This window comes from Primulina eburnea, chromosome 9 (genome assembly GCF_022965805.1).
Source record: "Primulina eburnea isolate SZY01 chromosome 9, ASM2296580v1, whole genome shotgun sequence".
Lineage (NCBI taxonomy): Eukaryota > Viridiplantae > Streptophyta > Magnoliopsida > Lamiales > Gesneriaceae > Primulina > Primulina eburnea.
In genome coordinates, this window is record NC_133109.1 from 3,445,537 (window position 1) to 3,467,746 (window position 22,210).

General features: G+C 36.5%; 2 protein-coding genes across 4 annotated transcripts; both read left to right on the forward strand.

Moving 5' to 3' along the window:
* The first annotated feature begins 10,284 nt into the window (after positions 1-10,284).
* On the forward strand, positions 10,285-11,896 carry LOC140842168 (uncharacterized). Its single transcript, XM_073209988.1, has 5 exons — positions 10,285-10,719; positions 10,794-10,855; positions 10,955-11,349; positions 11,476-11,545; positions 11,703-11,896. The coding sequence occupies exons 1-4, from the start codon at positions 10,452-10,454 to the stop codon at positions 11,519-11,521; spliced, it is 771 nt and encodes a 256-aa protein (XP_073066089.1). The 5' UTR covers positions 10,285-10,451; the 3' UTR covers positions 11,522-11,545; positions 11,703-11,896.
* A 677-nt stretch (positions 11,897-12,573) lies between these two features.
* Positions 12,574-17,422, forward strand: LOC140841130 (uncharacterized). Of its 3 annotated transcripts, XM_073208334.1 has the most exons (4): positions 12,574-12,724; positions 13,947-16,371; positions 16,500-16,619; positions 17,334-17,422. In XM_073208334.1, exon 2 carries the CDS (start codon positions 13,956-13,958, stop codon positions 14,895-14,897), a length of 942 nt encoding a protein of 313 aa, XP_073064435.1. In that variant the 5' UTR covers positions 12,574-12,724; positions 13,947-13,955; the 3' UTR covers positions 14,898-16,371; positions 16,500-16,619; positions 17,334-17,422. The 3 variants fall into 3 exon arrangements, 2 of the variants coding, with proteins under 2 accessions (XP_073064435.1, XP_073064434.1); XM_073208333.1 differs by lacking the exon at positions 17,334-17,422 and having other exon boundaries at positions 16,500-16,620; XR_012120105.1 differs by lacking the exons at positions 13,947-16,371; positions 17,334-17,422 and having other exon boundaries at positions 16,500-16,620.
* Positions 17,423-22,210: the final 4,788 nt, after the last annotated feature.

A 22,210-nucleotide genomic window follows, 5' to 3' on the forward strand; every position in this document is an offset into this window, starting at 1 on the left:
ATTCATGATGTGTTCCACGTATCTTTGTTGAGACGATACGTAGCAGATGAGTCTCACATCTTGCATCCCTCTGAAGTTCAACTTGAATCAGATTTGTCTTACGTGGAGCGACCAGTTCAGATTCTCGATCGCAAAGACAAGGTGTTGCGGAATAAGATCATTCCTCTTGTCTTAGTACAGTGGCAGCGCAGAGGCACTGAAGAAGCCACTTGGGAGTTAGAGAGTCGTATGCGTTCAGAACATCCAGAGCTCTTTTGAGTTTTGCTTTGTATATGTTTGTGTTTTTCAATTGTAATCGAGATATCAGTTGTATTCAACAACAATTGAGATATAATAGCGATGTTGTTATTTCGTTTTGTTCATTCTCTAAGCCTGATTTCGAGGACGAAATCTTTTAAGGGGGGGAGAATGTAGTAGCCCGAATGCCGAATTGGGTAATTAACGGATTAATGGTGATTAATCATGATCGGAAGGTCCGAAGATGGTTCGGAAGCACCGAAGAGTTCGGAAGGTCCGAAGTGAGATCGGAGGATCCGATCATTAGGTGTCAAGAGTTGATCGACACGTGGGAGTTCGGACGTTCCGAAGTGTAGGTTCGGTGGATCCGATCATGAGGTGTCAAGAGCAGCTGGACACGTGCATGTTCGGACGGTCCGAAGTGTATGATCGGAGGATCCGATCATGAGCTGTCAAGAGCCAGTGGACACGTAGCGTTCGGACGTTCCGAAGTGGTGTTCGGAGGATCCGAACATGGCCTATAAATAGTGGTCGGATTTCCTCATTTTGACTCGCCAATTCAGAGAGTTCCATAGCATTTCAGTCGTTTCTGACAGGTTCTAGTCTTGTTCCGAGATTTGGGCACTAGCGGGGAGCTGCTGGTCTTGTAGCAGAGCTGTGCTCTAGTTGGGAGCTAGCGGCATCAGCGGGCTAGCGACGGACGAAGGTTTGGAATTTTATCAGTATTTATCTCAGGATTATCTAGTTAAGTCTGGTAGATAAGTTTAGTGATGGTTTTCACTTGATGAATAGGCTTGGATTAGACCTGTTGTCTGGTTGTTCCAGTGGATTAGGATTGCTGTGATAGAGGTACGAAAGTACTATCCGAGATATCCTGGTTGAGTATACATTCATATATGTGTTGCATGATTATGTGGTGCATTGATATATGTCATATGATGCATGCTATTATGTCACGTTTATTACTGCACGTTGCATTTCATGTTGAGCCGTATCTCCTTCGAGATAGCCTTTGCTGTTGAGCTGTATCTCTTTCGAGATAAGCTATATCTTGGGGCCGCTCAGCCCTGTCTTGTGGACGCATGGACACCGAGAGTACACAGTGGCCGACGGGTCGGGAGGGCTTCGGTGGTCCGGGACATTTTAGGTCCACGTCTGTCTTGTAGTGGATGCAGTGACCCAGAGGTTGGACCGCGCGGCACTATCCACTTGGCGCCTCTAGACTGAGCATTGTTGAGATCCTTTTGTGATTCCTGTTTCTTGACTACCCCGGTATCATGATCATAGCATGTGCATTTCATATAGGTCTGTATACTCATACTTTTGTACTGGGCGTTCTTATCGCTCACGTCCTCGGTTTTGTTTATCTTGGACACCTCATTCCCTCGGGGCAGGTCTCAGGTTGGATGGTTCCGGAGGAGCAGGAGGAGGACGTTGAGTAGCCGGTTGGTTTAGTTTCGGTATCATTTGATTCGATATGGTTGTACCAGATATTCTTTACCTTATTTTGAGTTGTTCTAGAGTTCGTTTGGGTTGTATAACTATCATTTGTTAGTTGTTTCCGCTATTATCTCTGATTAGTAATTATTAAGTTAATTGCATGCTTAGTTTTCAATTAGTAGGTGATTCTGGAACGGGTCACTACATGATTTCTGGTTCTTACTGGATCAGATGGATTACCTATCACCAGTTCTGGAGGATGTGATTTCTTCCATCTAAGTTCAGCATTTGTTGTTTCTATATCAGCAATTTCTTCGATAGGTAACTGAGTGTTCTCAGTTTCAGTTGACGCTAATTCAGTTGACAACTGATTCTCATTTGGTTGCTCTGTCAACTGATCATTAGGAACAGCTTCTGGTTGATCTAACAATTCTGGTTCAGGTGTTTGGAGGTTGCTTTGATTGATATGGATGTCTTCTTCGTCATCATCATCCAAGCTTATATATGTAAATCTATCAGCTAGCTCAACTTGATTAGTTGGCTTATCAGTTAGTACAGTTTCATCAAAAACAACATGGATAGATTCCTCAACATTTAAAGTATTTTTGTTGAAGACTCTATAAGCTTTACTCACTGAAGAATAACCAAGAAATATTCTTTCTGCAGATTTAGCATCAAAGGCTTTTAAATGAGTTTTACCATTGACAAGTATAAAACATCTGCAGCCGAATATTTTAAAGTAGGAAACCACACTTTTTCTTCCATGCCAGATCTCATAAGGTGTTTTCATATGATTCTTATTAATCATTGATCTATTTTGAGTGTAACACGCAGTGTTAACTGCCTCTGCCCAAAACCTTTGAGAGATACTAGAATCAGCAAGCATTGTTCTAGCAGCCTCTTTGAGGGTCCGATTTCTCCTTTCAGCTACACCATTTTGCTGAGGAGTTCTAGCTGCTGAAAGCTCATGCTTGATTCCGGTATTCTCTAAATAATTTGAAAGAATTTGATTGATAAATTCAGTTCCTCGATCGGATCTGATTCTGTCAATTCCAACTGATTTTTCATTTAATAATCTTTTGAAAAGCTTAATCAGTTGAGCAACAGTTTGGTCTTTGGACTTGAGAAATATAACCTAGGTGAATCTTGAAAAGTCATCTACAACCACCAAGGTGTATTTAATTCCCCCTAAGCTCATGACTGGTACTGGACCAAATAGATCCATATGTAACAGCTCTAAGCATCGGGAAGAAGATTTACGACCCTTGTTCTTAAAAGAAGATTTGATTTGTTTACCAAACTGACATGCTGAGCAAATTTTGTCTTTGATAAAATCTATTTTGGGCAATCCAGTAACAAGATCGTGGTTACTCAAATATGCAATAGACTTGAAGTTCAGGTGGTTTAATCTCTTATGCCACAACCAGTTTTTAGAGGATTTTGAAGCAATAAAACATACTGGTGCATAAAGTTGATCATTCCAGCTGACTTTATAAGTGTTTCCACACCTTTTGCCAGTTAGGATGATCTCTTCAGTTGAGCTTTTGACTGAACAAGAATGTTTGTCAAACTGAAATGAGAATCCATTATCGCATAATTGACTGATGCTGATCAGATTATACTTGAGATTCTCAACTAATAATACATCATTAATGGTGAAGTTACCCACATTTTTAGAGGATTCTCAACTAATAATACATCCTTACCCACAGTTTTACTTTTCGAATTATCTCAAAACTGATGTTTGGTCCAGTGTACTTAACCAGTTGAGATAATAATTTTGAATCTCCTGTCATGTGACGTGAACATCCACTATCCAAGTACCATATAGATTCAATGCTTGTACCTGTTACCTGCAATCACACACAGGATAAGATTCTGGTACCCTTTTCTATTTGGGTCCAAAGTTGATTAGTCCTTTAGGAATCCAGACTTGGATCAGTCTAACTGACCGTCCAGTTGCTGTATTCCAGATGGTCTTTATCGGTCTGTGTGTGCTTGTTGTATGGTGTGCAGAAGATACAACATGTGATTTGCCCTTTTTCAACTGATTGCTCAGCCAGTATCTTTTCTGAACTGGCTTACTGTTATAGTAATTTGAGTAGCCATTTGAGTAATTTTTGCTGAAAAGTTTTGGTGGCTGACTTTGTGAGTCAGTCACAACTTTTGGGCTATAACCAATACCACATATTTTGCCCTTGTTCATACTTTGAGTTGGCTGTTCAATCAGTTTACTTGGCTCAGCTTGTTCTTGTACCATAACTAATTTGAAAAAGTGAATATATTTCCCTTTATTCATATTCAGCTTTGGTCGAGTATCTTTGGAAGACATTTCATCTTGGTTACTGAACCCTAAACCAGTTTTATCAGTAACTGATTTCTGTGAGTTCTGTATATCAGTCAATGCAACAGATGATTTGTTCCAAGCATGAATGAGCTCAGTTTGCTTTGAATTTTCAAGCATTAACTTTTGAATCATTAATTGATCCTTGCTTCTTTCAGTATTAAGTTCAGCAATCTCCTTTTTCAGATTCAACATGTCAAATGATTCATCAGTTGTTGTCTTAATGTCAATAGGATCAGTTTGCTTTACTCTGGCCTTTTCAAATGATAAGGCAAGCTTTTGATACTCACTAACCATATCATGCAATGTTGAAATAAGTTCTTCTCTGGTAAAATCAGTTGAGCTAAAGTCAAATACCTGTTGACTGCTGGACTCCAGTTCTATATCACTAGCCATCAGACATTTCACTTCTTCTTCATTGTCACTAGAACTGCACGAAGTTTCTGGTTCTGACTCCTCGCTGTCAGTCTCTGCCCATTTGGCTTTGCTATCTTCAGCTAGGAGTACTTCATGTTTCTTTCTGTAAGGCTTCTTGCCGTCCTTAGATCTCCTCTTGTGCTCATACACCTTATTCTTTCTTTCAGTTGAAACTTGACTGTCCTTCTTAGGCTTGGGACAGTCAGCAATAAAATGACCTGGTTTGCCACAGTTGTAGCATGCATTTGACTCTTCTCTGGAATTGTTTCTTTGATAGTGCTTCTGAAAATTCCCTTGATTTTTCCTCATAAATCTTCCAAATTTCTTAATGAACAATGACATGGCATCATTTCTTAGTTGATCCGCAGCTTTCTCAACTGAACCAGTTGGTTCTGTTCTTACAGCAGCTAAGGCAGTAGTAGCTGCTGGGGTAGATGGTTCTCCTTCTCGAGTTTGCAGTTCAAACTCATATGCCTTCAGGTCAGCGAATAGGTCATGGAGTTCAACTTTGTTTAGATCTTTAGACTCCCTCATTGTCATGGTTTTCACATCCCATTCCTTGGGAAGACCTCTGATTATCTTCAATGCAACTTATTTGTTTGAGTACACTTTTCCAAGTGCATTTAGTTCATTGATGATGCAGCTGGTTCTTTCATCATAATCATGCATCGTTTCACCAACTCTCATTTTGATATTGTCAAACTTCTGAACAGCAACAGAAAGTTTGTTTTCTTTGGTTTGTTCGTTTCCTTCGCAGAGCTGGATCAGCTTCTCCCAAATCTCTTTGGCTGTCTTGCACATTTTGATTTTGCTGAAAGTTACTTTATCCAGCGTCTTGTATAGTATGTCTTTTGCCACATTATCCAAGTTGGCTTTTCTTTTATCCTCTGTGGTCCATTCTTCTCTGGGCTTTTCTATACGATGAGGTGCCCCATCAGTAATGGCAACAGCTGTGTTGGCTTTCAAAATCTTCATGGGTCTGTCAGTTATAACGTACCACATGTCATCATCTTGTGCAGCTAGGTGAGCCTGCATCCTGATCTTCCAAACGTCGAAATCTTCTCTAGAGAACATAGGAATCTTGTTGAATGAAGATTAAATGAACAATTTGAGTATAGATATTATGCGACGAGATATAACTGCTCTGATACCATTTGAAAAGATCGGTTAAACTAATAATGAGTGTTTAAAAGGGGAGGTTGAATAAACACTTCTTGAATTTAAATATTCTTCGACAATATGAGTTCAGTTTTGTTACAAACTGAAACTAGATATCTCGTCGGTCAATGACAATCAGTTAAACTGAACAAAACAGTTGCGGAAAATAAACTGACTGAAAGATAGAGTATCTAACTGAAAAGTAACGACTGAAGTAAAGATAACACAATATGTTTCTGGATGTTCGGATACTTGAATAACTCCTACGTCACCCCTTCTATCACGAAGATAGGATTTCCACTAAAAGACTTTGATCAAATACAAGACACTGCACTGACCCACTTCAGTTTGGACTTATCACTTTGCCAAAACTGAAACTCTTAGTAAGTAACACTTTTACAGATGGTAACTGATCTTAGCACAACTTAGTAAAACTATCAAAGATTACAAAGTGTTATAAGCTCGAGAATGTAGCCTTGAATGCTACTGATATAACTAGTAAGCGAGAGCTTTTGACTTCTGAGTATGAGTAGATATTTTATCAGCGTAACAGAAAGTAGAATGAGATAGCTGAGATCAGTTGTTGTTACTTCTGCTGCTTCCTTCGACTATTTATAGGCTTCTCTCTCAACGGTAACATTAAAAGATATTTGAATATTCTAACCGTTGATTTCCACGTCGATATATTCTGACAGACGTACACTGCTTTTCTGAAATGCGGCGAGCCACTACCAGTTGCAGGTAGTTGTACTATTTGTCGGTTGTCGCTTTCAACTGATGACGTGTACAGCTGAGAGATCAGCTGGTAAAGAATCAGTGGACGAGAATGAACTTCAGTTGTATCGAACAGTTGACTGATGACGTGTTCAGTTGATGATCAATTCAGTTGCTTAGTTCAGTCGAAGATCAATTCAGTTGCTTAGTTCAGTTGGTTCATCTTCTGTCAAAACACCGGAATTAAGTTTCCAACAGTATTATACTACCCAAGAGAATGAATTTAATAGTCTGCAGCAGGGAATGATGACTGTTGCAGAGTATGCTTCGAAATTCTCTACGTTGTTGAAGTATGCATCTCACGTAGCTGCGAATGTAAAAGCAAAATATAACAGGTTTGTGAATGGTTTACATCCTGCTATATATACTTTTGTTGTTTCTGGTTTGCCTACGAGCTACGCAGAGGCAATTGAACGAGCTAAGGCCGCCGAAGCGGGATTAAGGCGAGGAGGTCCACAATATACTCCTCCACCTCCAGTGACAGCTCAGCAGCCTACTTTGCGTCCGAGAAGTGGGAATTCTAAGAAGACTGATTCTGCCGTGTCTTCATCTTCTTCGAGTTCTAGTGGATCCCAGAGAGGGAGTCTCGTAATTGCTCGTTATTGTAGCTATTGTGGATGCAAACATACTATCGAGCAGTGTCGATGTATGTTTGGTATTTGTTACCAGTGTGGACATGAAGGCTATTTTTCTCGAGTATGTCCGAACAGGGGTACGAATTCTTCCCAACCCCAACCAGGATTTCGAGGTGGCCCCAGTATGATGAGACCTGCTGTTCCTGTTCCCTCTTTTCTGCAGTCGAGTGTTCCACGATATCGAGGACCTGGTGGTTAGACTGCCCAAGGCCCTCCTCAAGTTCGAGTGTATGCCATGACCGATGATCAGGCGAAAGAAGCTCCTGGTGGTGTGATTGCAGGTATTTGTATGCTTTGCGATTATCCTGCACGTGTTTTATTTGATACATGAGCATCTCATTCATTCATATCTCATGCATTTGTTGCATCGCATGATATTATGTGTACTCCATTGTATGATACTTTTCGATAGCCACGCTAGCAAGAAAGATTATTTTGTGTGAGAAAGTTGTGCATAACTGTGTATTGATATACGAGGATAATGTGATATTTCTGAATTTGATTGTCCTCCCAATGCACGACTTTGATTGTATTGTTGGCATGGATGTCTTGACAACAAATCGAGCTACTGTCGATTGCTTTCATGGAGTGGTTCGATCTAGACATGTTGATGGACCCAAGTGGAATTTTTATGGCAAGGGTTCTCAAGCCAAAATTCCATTGGTATTCTCTTTAGAAATGCCTCGACTTTTAACTAGCGGAGATGAGGGTTATTTTATCTACGCTATTGATGTCTCAAAGAAGGAGCCTTCTTTATCTGAGATTCCTTTTGCGAAATAATTCCCAGATATATTTCCCGATGAGATTCTTGATTTTCCTCCTCATCGAGAAGTGGAATTTAGTATTGATCTTATGTCGGGGACTGCACCTATTTCTAAAGCTCCTTATCGCATGGCACCTCTGGAATTGAAAGAATTGAAAGAAAAATTACAGGATCTTCTCGATAAGGGATATATTCGACCGAGTGTATCACCTGGGGGAGCTCCAGTTTTATTTGTTCGGAAAAAACTGTATATGTATTTGTTATTCATGGTACAGGTGTGGTGAGTCTTTAGACTCACTAGTCGTGTGTGATGCAGGTGAGCGTAAAATGATGAGGAGACGGGAGGTGCCGAACTCTGAGTAGGCTGACCTGGTGCGGTGACACGACCCGAGGACCGCATGTTTTCCGCATTTTGATTGTGAGATTTTGAGAGGAGATGAACCTTTTTTATATTTTGACGATTTTAAAAATTTTATTCGTTTACGTTTATGTTTAATTTTGGAGGAGTTTGGAAATTTTAAAACTGTGTTATTTTTATTGTCAAATATTTAAGATCATATTTAAATGTTATTTCGAAATTCCGAAGCTTTTATTTTACAAAAAAATGTCCAGTAGAATTTTAAAAATGAACGAGACTTACATGACACATGAAATTGTTTAGACTAATAATATTTAGCGAGATGCAAACATTAGTTAAAAATGATCAAAATCCTTTGAACGAAATGTACATGTTCGGAGAGAAATGTGAAACCCGAGACCTAGACTGAAACAAAGGTGTGAAAACGAAGAGAGGGAGAAAAAACTAAGAAGAAAACGGCCACCAGCATGTTTTTTCGTCCATTAATGTTGGCGACACTTCAATCACAAAACTTCGGTCCATAAATGGAGAGACCGACCGTAATACGTACTCAGAATTATCGATTTCTTCTTTTCCTCCATATGTTAATTTTCTTTCATTTAATTGTTGCTCAACGTATAACTAAAGTATTTAATCATTATTTTGGAATAATGAAATTGAGAAATTGGATGTACTTTTTCAAATTCTTACGTATATTAATTAGATTTTTTACCTTCAACAATATCACTCAATATATCATGAATGTCATTTCACATAAAATTTTGTTCCTATATTCGCAAAACATATAAGACAAAAATATTTAATAAAATACTTTTTTTCTCATTTAAAGATAATAGCATTTTAAATTAAATGCTAATTTTAATCAAATAACATAAATATTAATACACTTTGACATATATTTATATCTTTCATAATATTTCATGAGCACCAATTTATAATTATGCTACTTCTATATAACTAATAAATATCTTATAAAATTGAGTATTGACAATAAGTTTTGATATTCCGATGGCATTTAATGAACGAGAATTATTTTTATTCTCGATTGGTTATAGAATCGACTGATTTATAAATCACAAGATAGTCATAGTCATAAAAGAATAGAGAGATTAGAAGAGATAATCCATGAGAGAAGAAAGAATGAGTTCATAATAAGATACGATTTTCATTGAACTCAATCATCGAAAAATAAGAGAATACAAATCTTTATAAATATTATTTTTCCATATCTATCTTGAGCACAATCTATATATAATCTTATATATCAAGAATCTATTTTATAAAAAAATATCAGGGTTTTGAGAATGAAACTCTAATTTTAAAGAGAAAGTATAGAATGTTTTTTAGAATTGGTAAGTATAGATTTTCAAACACCCATCTTTCCTCAAATCGGCCTATCAAGAATCTTATTTTACTTAATGGTGTAACATTTCCGTTTTCAAATGCTAATTGACTAACAATCCACGCGAACAATTAATTATTAATAACAATAACATATATATTATAGTAGAGACCCTTTAATTAACTAATTTTCAATTAATTGGTGAAACTAGAGATGAAATTAAGGCTATATTCTAAATCAATTCCCAACAAATAAAATTAGGGTTGTGTCAAGTACTGCTGAAGTAATCTACGTCGGTAACCATCGGTTGCGATCGCTTGATTGGGCTGTGAGGAGCAGTCTGTAAAATACGGTGGATATAATCCGGTGGTACTCCGGTCAAAGAGGTAAAAGATTTAATTTACTTTACGGAAGCATGATGAGCGCCCATTATTTACAAATGAAAAATCAATTATTCAAAATAAAGGTAAAAGGGCAAATTTGGAAAATTGAAAGATATAGGGAGTTGAAACAAAATTTTAGTGGGGTAAGGAGTAAAGAGAAGGTTGAGAATGAGAATAGGGATTTTTTGACAAGTTCCCTTTTTTCTTTTTTGAGTGGGTCTCATGTGAGACTGTCTCACGGATCTTAATCTGTGATACGGGTCAACCCTACCCATATTCACAATAAAAAGTAAGACTCTTAGCATAAAAAATAATTTTTTTTTATTGATGACCCAAATAAGATATCCGTCTCACAAATACGATCCTTGAAACCGTCTCACACAATTTTTTACCTTCTTTTTTACTTTGAAAAACAATGAAGTGTTTATTCGTTTTGGTTTTGGTTTTTCCTTTTAAATAGTTATACCGAATAAACTTCAATTTTATATGATATTATAAATACGATTTATTTTAGTCGAAAGACTATTTATTTTTGGCCATAAATAAGAAATGATATTATTACCTTAACTCTATAATTTATTATGAAATTTAAAATGGCCAATGATAATTATCACCCCACCGCCGAGAAGAGTGAGATCTGAATTTTATTTTCTTTCCGCATTTATCAAAGGGCTGGGGTTATATATAATACGTGATTTTGTAGGACAAGAAAGACTTTCTTTGAAGCCAAATCGAAGCTTTCCAATGTCGGCCATCGCAGCGCGATCCAGCTTCATGAACCTTCAGCAGTTCAAAGACAGAATCCCTTATCAGACTCCCATCATCGCCATTAATCTCCCTAGACGCCGATGCACCAGCAATGACAAAAGTAGTGTTTTTTTCTGCTATTGTCAATTATTTTTTGTTGGATGATTTTTCCGTATGAAATGCTTGGATGTTTAGGGCCTTTGCAGTTGAACGATGGAGCAATCGAAGGCCCTTGTCCTCTCTGTGTTGCTTATCAGGTTTTCTCTTTCAGTTTATTCAGAAAGACTAAATTTTGTCCCTTGCTCTCCATTATTTTTTTTCACTTTTTATCACGTATATTAATAATGTTGTGTCAGAGATCGTTGCCTGACGACGACAGCGTCAACAGGGAAGCCGATTTTTTGATATCCGGACTGGAGGATGATCCCTTGCTGGCTGATGTAATTACCAAGAAACGGAAATACTTCAGTTCGCTCCTTGCGGAGAGGATTGTCGATGTCACCAAACCGAAGTTAGGGTTGAATCCTACGAAGGAAGACCCGCTTTGGGCTGATCTTGTTTCTGAATCTAAGCTTCGCAATAAACTCGAGCAGGAGTTCAAAGACACAGTAATGCTCTATTATATGGCACAGAACATAGAGTGCGAGACGTCCGTAGAACATTTTCATAAGAAGTTATACACCACCGTACTGAAATTGAGTATTATTTATGCTCAGCAGCCTAGTCCCGTAGTTTCAAAGTGGCGGAACAAGTATGGATTAATTAATTACATGTTCAAGATATTTAAAATGAAACTAGCTCTTTCATAAAAACTACAGTTCTTTTTCATAAAAGCCACAGTTTCTTTAATTTCCAATGATACAAGTATTCTACACAGGATACGGAAGGAGCAGTACAAAGATGATTTTGGTCGAAGTGGCTGATCAGATATAGATCTCATTTTCAAGGTATTTGAACTTAATGAAAACCACAATTTCTTTATTTCCAATTATACAAATATATATATGCATTAGATGTTAATTTGTTGTTAAACTTAATTCGCTCGAAATTAAAGCTGATCAAACAGCGTGCAATGTATTGAGTTGGGTTTGTCTCTTGCTGCAGGTTCACGATGCTACTTAAACGGGGGAGCTTTGGAATCTTATCTGCGTTGTTGATGATCTTTTGGACACTCCTATATTTAACTGTTTTAGGCTATTTCAAGTTTGCATGTTTTGGGTATTAGACTCTATATATTACTTGATTTTGTTTTGGCAACATAAATGTGTTTGAGATTGTATGTGACAATTACGGGTTAATTCGAAACAACAATCTATTCATCATGCCTTCTTGCATTTGAAGTGCTTAGAATTTAGTCATGATATTTTGCCGAAGCGCTGATGTGACATTGGAAAATTGATGATGTGTCCGGTGCCATGTCAGTAGTGCTTAGAATTTAATCAAGCTATGAGTGTTTATTCTCATTCCGGGAAATATTGAAGTATCAAGAACCCATCCTTCGCCAAAACCCATATCTATGCTATGCTTGAAAGTGAGAAAATGGACTAAAATAAGTTCGGTTGGCCAGCTTAAAAAACTCCCAAGAACAAGGTAAACTTTTCAACCGACAGCAAAAAGGAGAAACAAAGGTTTCGATTTTTCCTTCTAACATGTAACAAACATATAAGATTACTTAGAAATTGAGACCCTGAAGAGATGGCTCAGTCCACCACTACAAAATCAAGGTGGTAGCTAAGATCTTGATTAGAAATCTCACCAAACTCATTTGCCTAAAACATCAGATGGATGCAAGGGCGGAGGGACAGTTTGGGCCACCCGGGCTAAGGGACAGTTTGGGCCAGCCCGGGTGGCCCAAAAAAATCAAAAAAATTTTATATATGAAATTTGGTCCAAATGAAATTTAGCCCAGTGGTCCAATTAACAAAACTAATAAACATATTCTCACCCCATTAAGAAAATGGGCTTAAATTTTTTTTAAGAACTTAGGTCTTGCGGCTTTTTTGCTCTGCCACTGAAGATAACAGATTCAATTGTTGAGTGCGGTTGTTTATTTTCAGGTTGCGGTGCCGTTGACTTCAATTGGTGATTAAGGCTGCATCGGGAATTCGAAACCTGAGAATTAAGAGGTAATGTTGCGGTGTCGTTGAGGAAGTAATTCTGAAAATAGCTTCTTTTTTTTACGTATTGTTTAAGAACTTCATGGGTTCCTAAAGCTGCTCAAATTCAAGTTGAATTTGTCATTCTACTGGTGAATGTATATTATGTATTGATTGTGCATTTGTGCTCTCCCTTCTGTGTATTGATTGCATTTCGCTTTAGCCTTTAAATGTTGTATTTTTGTGTTGATAATTGGTTAAAATGAAAAGATCTCACTGGGTTTGATTGCCATTTTATTGCGCATATAAAGTATTTGATGAAATGAGTGAAAGAGATAGATATTGTCTTGGACTGATATAAATTGTGGGTATATAATTTTTTTCTGAGCCATATGATAAGTTAAATATTGGAATCTGGAGGAAAATTGTAACAAAATGTGAGAATGGCGACTGTAAAGTAAAGATCGACCATGAAGCAAACAAGAGTTAATGGAGCTCAGATTTTTTATTCTTCTACATCGCATAACCGCAGATGATGAGAATATTTTGATGAATCTATACACAGAAATGAGAATCGTGCATTTTGAAGAAGACTGGGAATAAAATACATCAAAATCTAAAATGAAGGTGGTGTTTGCTACTATTTACAACTTGAAAGATTTGAAAGTGGCTTCTGAAATGTGTTTGATTATGTTTTACAGATGTGAGCAGAAAATTTAAACCTTGATAGTGTGTATGTGAGTATGTTTTTTGGGACGGTGTAAATGAGAGAACTATTTTTACAAAAATAAGTAGCACAAGAAAACACACTAAGGAGAAACACACACTCAAATCCACAAAACAAACACAGAATGAAATCCAATTATCCAAAATAATGATAAAGAATTTATTTGGAACTCAATCATAGTTGTTTAAAAAGTATAGTACGCTTCTTTCGATACATTTTATTATGAGAAAAGGTAAACATTATAGAAGAAAGAGATTTATTGATATTTTAGTGTGATATATTTGATGCACTTTAAACATATGTGTATGTTCATATAGAAGAAAAGAATTTATTGATATTAACTTTGTACATTTATATTGCTTCGAACTCTTAATTAATTTATTATATTCAATACCAAATTTTATCATGTGTTTATTTTTAAGCCAATAAAATATGAAGTTTCATTATATATTAGTTTGTTTTGGTCTCTATTTTTGCACACACACTTTGGTTCTAATTTCAATTTAATATTTTTGTTTATATTAGGTTATTTTAATGTCAATTCAAGAAAGAATGAAGAGAAACAATATTATGTCATTCTTCAAGCCAATAGTTGATAATATTTCATCAGCCGAGAGGACCGAGACTCATGCATCCATTCTTATTGAGGAGCTCGAACCTCCTTCTAAATCTCAAAGAGTTGAATTTGATGAAACTTCCCTTGAACGAGATCCTGGATTGCGTATTTCGATGTGGCGACATCCTGTTAATCATCGTGATGAAATTAGACGATCTTATATCAAAATGGGACCATATCAACCTAAATTGTCGGAATACCCACGGTCTGAATCAGGGAAGCAGCATCGTCGATTTCAATATGCATGGTTTAAAAAGTTTCCATGGTTAGAGTACTCTCCTTGGAAAGATGCAGTATTTTGTTTTCCGTGCTATCTTTTTGAATTAAGTGAAGCACAACAATCTACATTTACAATTGAAGGGTTTAGAAGTTGGAAACGCGTTAATGATGGAGCCAAGTGTGCCTTTTTGTCTCACATGGGAAGTTCTAACTCGACACACAATAAATCTTCAAAATCTGTTATTGATTTGATGAATGTAACTGGGCATATAGATAAAGTTATGAATCGAGAAACTTCTGAACAGATTCAAAAAAATCGATTAAGGCTTGCAGCAACAATTGAGAGCGTCCGTTGGCTTAGTTTGCAAGCATGTGGATTGAGAGGTCATGATGAATCTTCATATTCCCAAAATCGTGGTAATTTCATTGAGATGTTAAAACTATTGGGAAAATGGAATGCTAGTATTGGTGATGTTATCTTAGACAAAGCTCCGGGAAATGCAAGATATATCTCACCAGAAGTTCCAAAAGAAATTTTGCATATTATTGGTAATAGGGTCAGAAATAAAATTCGTGATGAAATTGGAGATTCTAAGTTTTGTATTTTGGTGGATGAAGCAAAATATGTATCTAACAAATAACAGATGGCTATAATTTTGAGATTTGTTGATGCCCATGGTTTTTTGCGGGAGCGTTTTTTCCAAATTGTGCATGTTCATGACACCACAGCTGCAACACTCAAGAAGGAAATATGTGATGTCCTCACTAGATATAACCTAGAAAGTCATAATATGTGAGGTCAAGGATATGATGGTGCTAGTAACATGAGTGGTGCTTTTAATGGATTGCAAGCTTTATTTCTTAAATATTGTCCCTATGCATATTATGTACATTGTTTTGTCCATCGACTCCAACTAGCATTAGTTGCAGCGGCTGAAAAAGAGATCTCTATATGGCTTTTCTTTTCAAATCTGACGACTATCGTCAATCTTGTTACATCTTCTTCCAAGCGCAATGCCGAGTTACAGTCTTATCAAGTTAACATTCTGTTGTTGCCGGCGAACGCGAGACTGGGCGAGGAGCTAATCAGATTGATACTTTGCATCGAGCAGGTACTACTCGTTGGAGCTCCCATTTTGATTCTATTTGCAGCTTGATAGATATGTATGATGCAACTATTAATGTGCTCGAAAGCATTATCACTGATGGTACCTCTACTTCAATGCGCGGGGAAGCTGATGGTTCATTAATAGTGATGAAGTCTTTTGATTTCATTTTTATTTTGCATTTGATGCATAAAATTATGGGGATCACAAATTTGCTTTTCCGTGCCTTGCAACAAAAATATCTTGATATCATAAGTGCAATGGATTTGATCTCTACGACTAAAGAACTTTTGCTGACACTGAGAAATGATGGTTTTGACATTCTTCTTTCGTATGTAAAATCATTTTGCACAAGATTGGATGTCAATATACCGGAGATGAGTTCTCTTTATAAGCATTCTAGTCGTTCATGTCGGAAAAAAGATACCATCACAGTTGAACATCACTTTCATTATGATATATTTAATGTTGCAATAGATTTTCAGTTGGAAGAGTTAAACTCTAGATTCAGTGATGAGACAGTAGAACTTCTAATTCTCAGCTCTGCTTTGGATCCAATAGATAATTTTAAATGGTTCAACATTGACAAGATTTGCACTCTCGCTGATAAGTATTATACCGAGGACTTCACTGAACAGGATATGCATCATTTGAGGTGTCAACTACAGCATTATGAGCTCGATGTAGTTTGTCATGAAGATTTTCAAAACATGTCCACTATCTCAGAATTGTGCCGAGGGTTATTTGAAACAAAAAAATTGCAACATTATAATTTGATCGACAAGTTGATCCGTCTAGTGTTAACTTTGCCTGTTTCCACAGCAACTACAGAGCGTGCATTTTCGGCTATGAAGCATGTTAAAACTGTTCTTCGCAATAAAATGGGAGATTGTTTTCTGACAGATTCTATGATTATCTAAATTGAGAGAGAGTTTGCTTCAAATGTAAACTCAGATTCTATAATTGATGAATATTATACTTCGAAGAATCGTAGATCACAGCTTCAATAGTAAGATTATGTTTATACATATTATCTTGGTATGTTTTAGTTTAAAAATATTTAATTTAATCATCTAACAATTAATGAATGGTTTTAGAGATATTTATTTATTTGACCTTCATTAATTTTTTTTGCAGGTTTATGGAGATATAATATTACATTGTCAATGTTTTGTCGGTTTTGGAATCTTGCTAGTTCAATAACGAAAATATTGAAGATCTTGTTAATGAGAAACTTTTTAAGACTACGATGAACAGGTATCATAACTATGGTTTTAATTGTTATGGAGTATTTTTTTTTTTTTGTTAAAAAAATTTAGCCCGGGTAGATTTCAAATCCTGGCTCCGCCACTGGATGGATGGTTCCTCCAATACATGACAACCCACTCGAGAATTCACAATTAATAGTAGAAACAAATGTATCGAGTCTGAAAGACAACTTTTATGCAAGATGGGATAACTTACAATCATCTGGATCTGTGAGAGCTGTCACTACCAAAACGTGTACCAAACCAACCAGCACAGAAAGATGAATTCTCCAATACATGGTTGCTCAAGACCTCGAAGTTTGATATCTATAGACCAAAATTTCAAGAAAAAAACTAAACACCCCACATATCTGCACAGACGGAGGACACGAAAGCTTCACAATGACAAATATAGCACCACTGACTTCTGCCCAACGTGCCAAGAGTTGAATACAATATATCTTCTTGCAGCCAACTTATGTTCGAATGTCTAATCAATTCCCATTCGAGTTTCACAAGCTTCCTCAAAGTGTGAGAAAATATATATTTTACTTGTTCACTTTACCCATAATGGTAGCACACCATAATAAATCATACATAATTATATGTGACTTCTCTACGGCACAAGTTTTGGATTTCATTATAATTATATGACAAGATTAGGTCCTAATTTTTTTACTTTCACCCGAGGATCTCAGATATAAATATCTTGTTTTTACCGCAGGAAAAAAAGTAAAACTCCGCACATTCCATTTATTCCAACGGTGGGATTGCATCTGCATTCATTTATTACGTGGTTATCTGCTCGAGGTGACGCTGCTTCTCTTACAAGTTACTATTATCGTACGTACATGCATAAATCATTTAATACTAAAAATAATATATCCATGATTGCTAGCAAATCATTTTTGTCGCCAAACCCAAATTAACTTTCAACTCCACCCACCAATAGGATTAATATAAATTAAATTGATAAAAAAAAACACCTTTTTAATTTCGGCTAAATATTTTCAAGAAATTAATCAAAACCTGGGGGTCATTTTCGGGAAGCATTCAAGGCAAGTTGACCCATATGGAAATGGGCACGCATTAAACAGATCAACCACACGTCTTAAAGACTCGTTATTAACAATATATATGGTTAATGGGCAGCGGGTTGGTGAAATGGAGTTGTGAAATAAATAATCATGGGGACAAAGTCAAACCTACTTGGTATACAAAGGAAGTGTTGAATATGTATTTGAAGGGAAATATATTTTTTTTATTTAATTGATATAATTTTTTATCTTTAATAATTTCTCTAATATTATCTTTATTTGTTGATTTGATTGTGTATAATATTTAATTATGATTTTGCCTTTCTAGATAATTATGTTAAGATTTTATTGTGATATAATATCTTCCTTAAATAAATTTCATTCTTGATAAGATTATGTGGAATATTGGGTCTGCCTTTTCTAGATATTATATTTATGATAATGATTTAATGAGATATGATATCTGTAATGCCCAGAAATTCAATCCTAGTAATCTGTAATTATTGATTTATAATTTGATATGATTATGAAAGGATTGATCGGGACACGAAATAAGACTACACATGACTTGTGTAAGTGTCGGACAGAAGTAGTGGCGCCCGAGCGGTAGATTACCACCGCCCGAGCGCCAATGTTCAGCAAGGTAGGCTTTGGGCAGAGGAGGTGGCGCCCGGGCGGTAGTTTTTGACCGCCCGAGCGCCAAGGACGAATGGTGAGGACAGAACACCTCGCGCCCGGGCGGTAGATTTTAACCGCCCGAGCGCCGAGCCAGCGCCCGAGCGGTAAAGATCGACCGCCCGAGCGCCGACCGAAAATCATGAAAGGATGCCACGTTTCTTTAACCGAGCAACATATATATATAAAGCGTTAATCCTTCAGAATTCAGTTTAACAAAGGTAAGAATCCGGAAAAGGGTCAGAGAGATTTGGTTGAAAATCCTTACGCCTTTTCTGAGAAATCCGTCCGTCTGAATTGTAATCTGACTTCAGTACTGCAATCCTATCCGCGTAGGCTACACTTTGACGTAAGTTTTGCTACGTTTTGACATGCTTTGAAATTATGCTATTGTCAGAATTGAATAGGATTCATATATGATGTTCTTGACATGTTAGACATCGTAGAATCGAAGTCAGATTAAGAAATAGACTGATTATGGAATTGTTATGAATTTCTGATTATAATCGGTTGATACCGGACAGATTTGAATTGTGACGGGATTATGAATTGTACTGGATATAGGTTATGGATTGTAACGATTATCTGGTGATGTTGTATTGACGGGGATAGGAGAATTGTACCGTTATACCGTTGATTTTGAATTAAATCCAGATTGATCGGATTGTTATCGATTGGAACGGTATATTGATATGAGATTGTTGGTATTGTTATTACCAGACAGGCTGTGAGTTCAAGACATCGACTGAGCCAGGAACCGACGAAAGAAAGGTATAAGTCAATGTGGTATTGGGAGATGGACTTGAGTCGGTTTAGACTTGGGTTTCCCTAAATCACATACTTTACTTTATTGCATTGATATTTGCATTGATTGATTTATATACTTGTTCTCTGGATTTTAGACAGCAGGTATTAGAGGAGTCATCTTATGACAGAAGTGCCGTTAGTGGTGGATCACCACGGGCACATTGCACGAGGTCATAAGATGGTGTATTGGCGGATGTGCCAAAGTTTGTCACTGGATGTTTGGCTATCGATGTGGATAGGATGGTGGCTTTTTCTATTACTGTTAATCAGTATTGTATCGATGTGGATAGATTAGTAGCTCTTCTATTACTGTTAATCGATGGCATATCGATGTGGATAGAATTAGAGTTGCTTCTATTACTGTTGATCGGTACTATATTGATGTGGATAGAATCATAGCTTCCTCTATTACTGGTAATCGATACCGTATCGATGTGAATAGAACTGGAGTCTTTTCTATTATTGTTGATCGATACCATATCGGCGTGGGTAGAACTGGAGTCTTTTCTATCACTGTTAGTCGATATACACATGCCAACATCTGGAAACCGGGATCCCTAGACTAGGATTGAGTCTAGTCTGAATTATGATTGATGTCGACAGTTTGATTTGATATTGTTTATGTTTCAGACTTTGTTACATATATCTGTTACCTGATTACATGCTTTATATTGTTTATATGATTGCATGTTTCGTTGATTTATACTGGGAGTATATTCTCACCGGTTTATCCGGCTGTTGTCTTGTCTGTATGTGTACTTGACAACAGGTGGGACAGGATCAGGGTCCAGGAGATGAAGAGAGAGATCGTGATTAGCGTGGTGGCACCGGACTTGGACTAGAGATAGGGTTGAACACTTGATAGTAGTTGTCAAACCCTAGTTTGAATAAATGTGTTGTAATACAGGACTTGTATTTTATATACTGATATGTATATATAGTTTGATTTCACTACGTTCCGCATTTTAAAAAAAAAATTTTAGACCCTGTTTTAATTGATTAATTAGTCCCAATTATGATTAAGAACTTGATTAGCGTCCGGGTCCCCACAACATCAATGTTTAAAAGGAGTTTATTTATAATTAAACTCTCAATTTCCTTGTGAAATAGGTTTTCTTGAAGAATAAAAGTCTACATCTATAAATAAGAGATCAAAGACATTTGTGAAGCTCTCTCTCTCTCTCTACTCTCTCTTATGCACGAGCCTTCTCGATTATTCATCCACGCATTATGGAGAGAGCTCTTGGATTGAGGATTCACGCAGACTTTTAAGAGAGAGCTTTTTCGATTTATATGGTTTACACTCTTCGCTTGGAGGTTTTCATGAATGCATAACTGATGCACTTTTGCACGCCGAGATTTCAGAGACAAATAATTCTACAAAGACGTTGCTGTTTTGAAGAGTGTTGGACATGTTGCTCTGAATGTTGCCAACATCTACAAACAACATCCGTAACGATGTTGACTGAAGATTGCATCTAATTGATCGTGCTTTTCGGGATCAAGTTTTTGCTTTCTTGTTTTAGTTTTATTCTGGTTATTTGTTTTAGAAAACATTTGTTTTCTCAACTTGTTGAGAAAATTTATTTTTGTCATAATCACTAGTGTTAGGTTTTTGTAAACGATTGATTTTTCTAGTGATTAATTTTTGCCATAAGACACCGCACAAGTATTTATACTTGTGTATATTTAATCTCGTTCATTTATTTACGTTGAGCGAATTTGTGTTACAAACTATATTTTTCCGCTGCATGTTGTGCCAGATGTTGTAACATCTGGAACAACATTTAATTCTGATAAAACACAAATTTTCTGTTTTACATCCTATACTGATATTGTAGTGCCCAAAAAAATTCAGTACACGTATAACCTATGCATTTATTTAATTATTAGATCAATTATTTACTTTTAAATGAGTTTTAGTCATGCATAATTTATTTAAATGCATTATTTTAAATTATTTACGTTTATGGGATGCACGTTAAAACATTTTTCAAGTTTCATGTTCCAGGCGATTATTCGAGGCGGGATCGAGGAGGAGACCGGTGACGATTTTTGAAATTTTATGCGGTGTTTTATTTTAAGTTAGCAAGGGGCATTTTAAATAATTTATTTAGTTTAGCATTTTAAAATCCTTATTTATGTGCTTAATTATTTAAGAGTTTGAAACTTTTAAAATTAGCACTTTTGTGTGTGTTATTTGAATTAGGAGTTTAATTGAAATTAGTGTGTATTTATTTCTAAGGAGGATTAACTATTAATTATTGGTTAATTCATTTTTAAGCAATATTTTAACCCCCTAATCTAGCCACACACACACTACACGATTTTCACACTTTTACACACACCTAACACACACACACACACCGATACACACACACTCACACACATTCAGATTTTATTATTTTGAAAAAGAAGAAAGCTAGGGTTCTTGAGAGAAAAGCAGCCGCCCCCTTCCCCTTATCTTTCCATCGAGTTTTTGGTGAGTTTTATTGCAAGAAAACGGTGCCACGTTCGTCCCGGATCAACCTCGCTTCCATCTCCGCGTCGGTGTCGTCGTCACGGTATTTTTAATATAAAAAAGGCACGTATAATCTGTTCTTGCTGTGTCGATCAAGTCATATATTGCATTGCGTTGTTTTTATGCGTAAAAGTTATGTATGATGATAGTAGTTTGAGCAGATCATGAATCGGATCAATTGCGAAGGAAAATTTTTAGATCTAAAACTCGTTTTTACTGTTCATGTCAAAACTGCGATTTTTCTGTTCATATTTTGGGAAAACTTTCAACGGCAAAAACGTAGAAATTTTCGATACCTTCGATTTGATATATGATTCGAAATTTTTGGACGAATATTGAGTGAGTTATGGTGTTTTTCGTGGGACTGCTCAAACTGCGTTTCAGAAAAGTGTTGATATTGATAATTTTTGAAGTTTCAGTGTTGCAGGCTTCGTTGGAAATCGACGGGCGATCGTTGCTGCGTAGGAGTATGTTAGTATTGAGGTTTGTTGTATTTTTCAAGGTTTTGTTGGACGTCGTTAGGCGTTTGAGTTAGTTTAAAGTCGTAGGAACTCGATTGAT